The 6473-nt window shown below is 34.9% G+C and overlaps 2 protein-coding genes across 2 annotated transcripts in view; both read right to left on the reverse strand.

The window, feature by feature from the left end:
- Positions 1-4794, reverse strand: part of LOC111089261 (protein piccolo-like) — a 7181-nt gene extending 2387 nt beyond the window's left edge. The window contains exons 1-3 of the mRNA XM_022401425.1: positions 4614-4794; positions 2167-2330; positions 1190-1262 (exon numbers count right to left, since the gene is read on the reverse strand). Coding sequence (XP_022257133.1) covers positions 1190-1262; positions 2167-2330; positions 4614-4734 — 358 coding nt within the window. The 5' untranslated portion in view covers positions 4735-4794. The remainder of the gene's footprint in view (positions 1-1189; positions 1263-2166; positions 2331-4613) is intronic.
- Positions 4795-5094: 300 nt separating this feature from the next.
- Positions 5095-6473, reverse strand: part of LOC111089260 — a gene marked incomplete at its 5' end in the record, with an annotated part of 25929 nt that continues 24550 nt past the window's right edge. Inside the window, one exon of the mRNA XM_022401424.1 lies at positions 5095-5100. Coding sequence (XP_022257132.1) covers positions 5095-5100 — 6 coding nt within the window. The remainder of the gene's footprint in view (positions 5101-6473) is intronic.

Consider the following 6473-nt stretch of genomic DNA (forward strand, 5'->3'; position numbering starts at 1 on the left):
AGGTTACCACTAAACTCCAACTCACATAGTACCAGAAAGTCCCAAGGTTACCACTAAACTCCGACTCACACAGTACCAGAAAGTCCCAAGGTTACCACAAAACTCCAACTCACATAGTACCAGAAAGTCCCAAAGCTACCACAAAACTCCAACTCACATGGTACCAGAAAGTCCCAAGGTTACCACTAAACCCCAACTCACATAGTACCAGAAAGTCGCAAGGTTACCACTAAACTCCAACTCATATGATACCAGAAAGTCGCAATGTTACCACTAAACCCCAACTCACATAGTACCAGAAAGTCCCAAGGTTACCACTAAACTCCAACTCACATAGTACCAGAAAGTATCTTATCATGCACCTATGGCCTCAAAGTCCGGCACGCTAACCCTTAGTCCACGCCAGATCTATAGAATTAGGAAAGAACACTTTTCTCTCAGGCAACATTTGATTTATTTCTTCTACTTCCACTAACTTCATTTCCTTTATTGCCATCTGGTTTGAAGTTGTTTTTACTCTAATTATACCTTCATCTTTGACATGGTGTAAATGTAAATAATATATTATATAAGGTAACATGGATAGAAACGGTGTTTCTTATGGTAAAAAATACAAATAACGTTGAATAATATTTAACTGTTACACTGTAGTGTATGTATATCTTGATATGCAATAGCCAAATTAGAAATAAAACAACCAATAACAAAAAGTTCAGCATATTTGTTATCGGGTTGTAAACATTAATAGCATATGAAATTCTTATAGCGCATATACGACCCTAAAGTGAGGAGCGCGTTTTTCACCTCAATGGACCACCAGCGCTTGATCTTCAAGTTTACACGCCTAGCACGCTAACCACTTGGCTACGCCCACCTAATTTTTTTTTTTTATTTTTGAAGAATATACGTAACTTTACTTCAAACTTCACTCAACTTATTGAAATCTCATAAAAACGTAAAACAACAACAACAACACAAAATAATTGTTGTAAGGGCGACACTGCTATTTCTACTGATCCTACTTTTATTACAAAAATTTTTTTAGCTGGCACAACAAGAAAATAATAATTCAGAGACAAGCATGCGCAGTTTGGCAAAGCCCACGAGAGTTTCACAGACACAGAACAATACTCGTTACACTGTGCAACACCTTCACATCAGACAGACAGAAACAAAATCTTTTTCATACCCTTTGTAGATTCTGTTGATGCCACCGATTTACGATGATAAAGTTTATGGAACTTTTGGTGGTGATCGGGATGCTGTAAAATTGACGAAGCAAATGGACGGTTGGAGGCGTGATTTACTTCTAATTTGTTATTTTATAGGTTTAATTATTAAACAGTTATAGAAGTATTTTATTTATCTAGTTAGCACAAGAACTAATAGCAATCAACTTTTTAGAGCATGACTAAATGATGTATAAAAGCAACAGAGGAAAACTAGAATTAAAAATAACTGCTGGACCCAACCTTTCTATACGGTTATACTTTACCAAACAAGAGAGAAAACCCCAAAACAAGTTATTAATTGTGTAGCAATTTTATAGAAATGTAAGAACTCTAAATAGTATTTAATATTTTCAATATAAAATAACCTTTGTTTTTAATTGTAACATTTCTCTCCAAAAGCTAAAATAAGATAAAATGTTATATTTGATAATACGTTGAATAATCAGTTTACTTCAGATCAGCCTAACGAACCGAACAGTATTTTACATGTTAAATTACTGGTCTTCAATTGCAGAGTTTTCTTAGTGTAGCCTAACGTACAGTATTTTACATGTTAAATTACTGGTCTTCAACTGTAGATTTTTCCTACTGTAGCCTAACGTACAGTGTGTTAGAAACCCAAAGTAATGTATATTTCAATAGGCCTAACGTACAACATGTTATTTGCTAAAATCAGCGAACTTCAACGAGGACTAACATCTATTACATCATATGCATTAAGCCTTCTGATATTACCATGCCAAATTGAATTGAGGACTGAGAAGAATGACTTATGCATTAACTTATAATTGAGTGTAAGTTAGGTAATAAATAATTTATTTGGAAGCTTTAGATAAGTAGTGATAACAATAAATTATGTTATAATAATACTTGTATTTCATCTTGCTTCGAAAATTTAAGCAAAATATATGCACTGGTAAAGAAATTGACTTACAAATTTAACTTCACCGTTGGCATAGTTCAAACGCGTCATCTTACGGCCAGCTCCGTTTTTTTCGAGGATATTTCGCGTTTTCCCAGATGGGTCACGTGGATAACGATTCTTGTCATGACTGTGCAGTTTATACCATCTTGCTCGCTCGTCGATCAAGGATTCATCTGAAACCAAAATCCGACATTGTGTCTATATGTTATAAAACTTTATTAAAACGTCCAGTAAAGCTAGTAAAGTCACTTCTCGTCCGTTTAGCTTTTACCTGAAGCCCAGTTTTCGGACATTTCTAGGGATGTCATTGATTTTGTAGTATCTTGTGAACTATTAGATCATTCTTAAACCTAACAGTTTTGAACTCATTTTTCCGTGTATAAACTTAGAGGTTGTAGAATATGCCTACCAATATGATATTTTACTATCTAATTTAATTCAATGAAACATTTTAAAGCTGATAAGTTTTATTTTTTAAGAAAAAGTTTATTTATGTTTAACCTTTAACTACTACTCCGAAGTCTATATGAAGCCATACGGTTTTATACTGGTAGTAATAACTGATCGTTCTTTTTTGTATTCTCATACCTTAGTTTAAGCGTTTGAATATAATAATATACTTATAAGTATGTTACGACAGCGGAAGTCACGCGACGCTGGGAGCATGCGCGCTGGAGTTTCTCGAAGGATCATGAATTATCAGGGAAGACCGAGTTTGTTCATGAAGCCTTCTTTTTTTAGTATATAAGCCTGGCGAGAAAAACCAGTGGGATCGGATAGATAGGTAATTAAAGAAGCTAACAGTAGTGACGGTAAATAAAGTGTGTGAATCGCTGTGAATTATAGCGTGTGTTTATAAAAAAATCGTTAAGTTTAAAGTGATGAGGAACGTATTGACTATGGAAATTCTGTGTATTACAAAGTTTGTATCGAGAAAGAATAAACTAGTTTTAATCAAGAAAAGACTTGTATTGCTGAAGTTCTTCGGAAAGAATTTCTACCGGAAATTAACAAACAAGCGGATACGTAACAAGTATATTATTAAGTACAGTTCCACTGAAAAAATACTTTGGAGTCCTGTGACCCCATGTTAATAAGTAACTAACTTTCGTTTCTTTAACAAGGGCCTTTAGTTTCACATGCACAGTAACTGTTGTTTGAAGCAATATAAGTCATTTCCTAAGCTAACTTGCTGCTGTCTAATTTGTTTCTACTAAACTGGTCTCTTACTATACACTTCCCTTACTTCAACTAAGCCTAAAGAACAGTATTTTACACATCAAATTAGTGCGCGTCAAGTATAGATGTTTGTTACTTTAGCCTAACGACGTGGTGCGCGAACTTTACTCTCCAAAAAATAATAATGTTACGTATCTGCTCGTTTGTTAATTTCCGGTATAAATTCTTTCCGAAGAACTTCGGCGATACAAGTCCTTTCTTAATTAAAACTAGTTTATTCTTTCTCGATACAACTTTGTAATACACAGAATTTCCACAGTCATTTTAAACTTAACAACCTTTATGACACACGCTACAAATCACAGTGATTCACACACTTTACTTACTACTGTTCACTTGACTCAGTTATCTATCTCTTCGATCTATCTGCATATCTATTCAATCTATGCCCCCGCGCTCGTTTTTCTCGCCAGGCCTATATACTAAAAAGATGGCGCCTCGAACAAACTAGAGCTGCCAGGAAAATTCATGGTCCTTCCAGAAACTCCAGCGCGCATGCTCCCAGCATCGCGTGACTTCCGCTGTCGTAACAATAATAATAAAATAGTTTTTATTTCAATCAAAGTTTCACTATTGCAGATTTATCAGGGCTAGTAGTACAAGAACTGTCTTACTGATTTATAATGTAAGACAATCAAATTAGCCATCCATAAATATTTAGACTGCCGGTAAGTTCTTTCTACTGACATTGTGAATCTGATGAATTGTAGAAACAGAATTTATCATTTTAAGCGTCGTTATTTCATTAATCCAAATACTCGGAGATGTTTGATTAGGCTTAGTTGTCATAACAGTTAGGGCATTATTTCTTCATTTAAATTCGCAACTAAAACGTATTGTTAAAAAGAAACATGAAGACAGATCGCAATAATTACGTTGTTGTGTCACATTTTCGAGGCTATTGTAGAGTAAAGTTTTAACCCTTAAAATCATATACGTTTATTCGAAACGCTGAGAAGGTTAAACTTTTGATTTAATCTACGAGGACATTATAAAGTATTCTCCGTCTTAAAAACAGAGTTGGTCTAACATAACAATTAACTGTATTGAAATTAAGACAGACATAATTTCCTATAAAATTGACTGTTCTCTATAAGTACATTTATATATGAGCTTATTGTCATTACTACTCTCGTTATCAAAGTTTAATGTCGATATCAGTGCTTAATCTCGTTATCAATGTTTCTTACAAGCAGCGCAGATTTATGCACACCTACTTGCCAGATCAAGGATTACTTCTCCGAGAAATTCACTGGGTTTATAATTATCGTAATTCCATACACTAATTTCTAGGAACTTTTCCCTGAGTGCTTCAGTGGTGGTGTTAGGGTAAACCATCGTCTGATTCCATTCTGGGTTACTGGACCGCCCAAAGTGACGTGTTTGTCGCTGGTTTTCGACACTGAAACAAAACGTTAGATATAGTTAGGACTAAAAGAAACAAGGCTGATAGTGATACGTCTAGCAACATAAAGGTAGAGAATGGTAAGACTAGGCGACATAAAGTTGATAGATTTAGCAACAAAAAATATAGAAAGTTAAGACTAGGCGACATAAAGTTGATAGATTTAGCAACAAAAAATATAGAAAGTTAAGACTAGGCGACATAAAGTTGATACATTTAGCAACAAAAAATATAGAAAGTTAAGACTAGGCGACATAAAGTTGATAGATTTAGCAACAAAACAACAGATAAAATTAAGCCTTAGAAGATACAAAACTTATACATTTAAGAACAAGACAATAGAGAAAGTTAAGACTAGAAAACACAAAGCTGATAGATTTAGCAACAAAACAGTAGAAAAGGTTAGGAATGAAAGAAACGACGGTGATACGTTTAGCATCAAGGCCATAAAACTGTTTAGGACTAGAATGAAGGGAAATAATATTGTTGCGTCAGCGAGGTCACGTGACAAGTATCACGCCACCTCCTTCTAGAAATATCCTGTTCCTTCGTGAATTGTCGGGAGACTACTAGATTGGGGGTAGTCTGGTATATATATATAAGACGTTCACAACGTGACGGGAGAACAGTGTAATGAGTAATTGAACTGTAGTCAGAGAGTGTGTAATTGAACTGAGTATTGTTGAAGTTGAGCACGTGAGACGTTCGTTGTTATAGCGTTTGTTATAGCGCGACTGTTGAAATTAAGTGTATCGTAAAGTTGTATTCGGAAAGAATAAACCAGTTTTAGTTAAGAAAAGACTTGTGTTGCTAAAGTTTCGTCGGAAAGAATTTACGGAAAATTAACTAACGACTGGAGGCGTAACAATATAATGTAAAGGTTTTTGCACAAAGAATGTATAATATTGCCGACAGAGGACACCCCTCGAGTAATATTGATAGTGTCAGTAGAATAACCATTATATTTAATAATACTAGAAATAACGGAATAAAAAAGTTTCAGCCACCGCAGGAAATTGACCCCAAAGCCACAACGCGGAAGCAATAGAAATAAGTAATCGTACTCAACAAGATCAAAAGCCTTCATTTGATCAATCTTTAGTTAAATCACACCTCTTTGTGTTCGCTCCAAGTAGTCCATTAAAAATTTCAAAAGGAGGGGCACCTCAAACACATCCCTAACAGGAACATAACTAGTCTGGTCCTGTGACACGAGACTCGCTATGACCCGAGATAATCGAGTCGCTAATATTTTAGTCAAATTCTTGTAATCACAATTAAGTAAGGTTATCGGACGATAGTTTTCTGGAAACCGCCTATCTTCTTCCTTTGGAATCAGGATCAAAATTACACGCTTCATGCTGTCAAGTAAAAAACTGCGTGAGAAAATCTCACCCAAAACCCTCACAAAATCATCAATAAAGTAAGGTAAAAAATACCTATAAAATTCAAAGGTAAACCATCTTCCCCTGGATATGTATTCCCCATTAACACTAATATCAGCATCACAAAAGACAAAATACTAAATTAGTATCAGCCGGAAAAAGTTTATATAAACTATTGAAAAAAACATCCGTTCAGAAATGGAAGTCGGAGCATACACATTAACCAGTTGACTACCGGCTACTAACTTTCTTAGTAGCCAATGCAAGTCTTGCTATTTGTCATTCCA

Source organism: Limulus polyphemus, unplaced genomic scaffold, assembly GCF_000517525.1.
Source record: "Limulus polyphemus unplaced genomic scaffold, Limulus_polyphemus-2.1.2 Scaffold5699, whole genome shotgun sequence".
NCBI classification, from domain to species: Eukaryota; Metazoa; Arthropoda; class Merostomata; order Xiphosura; family Limulidae; genus Limulus; species Limulus polyphemus.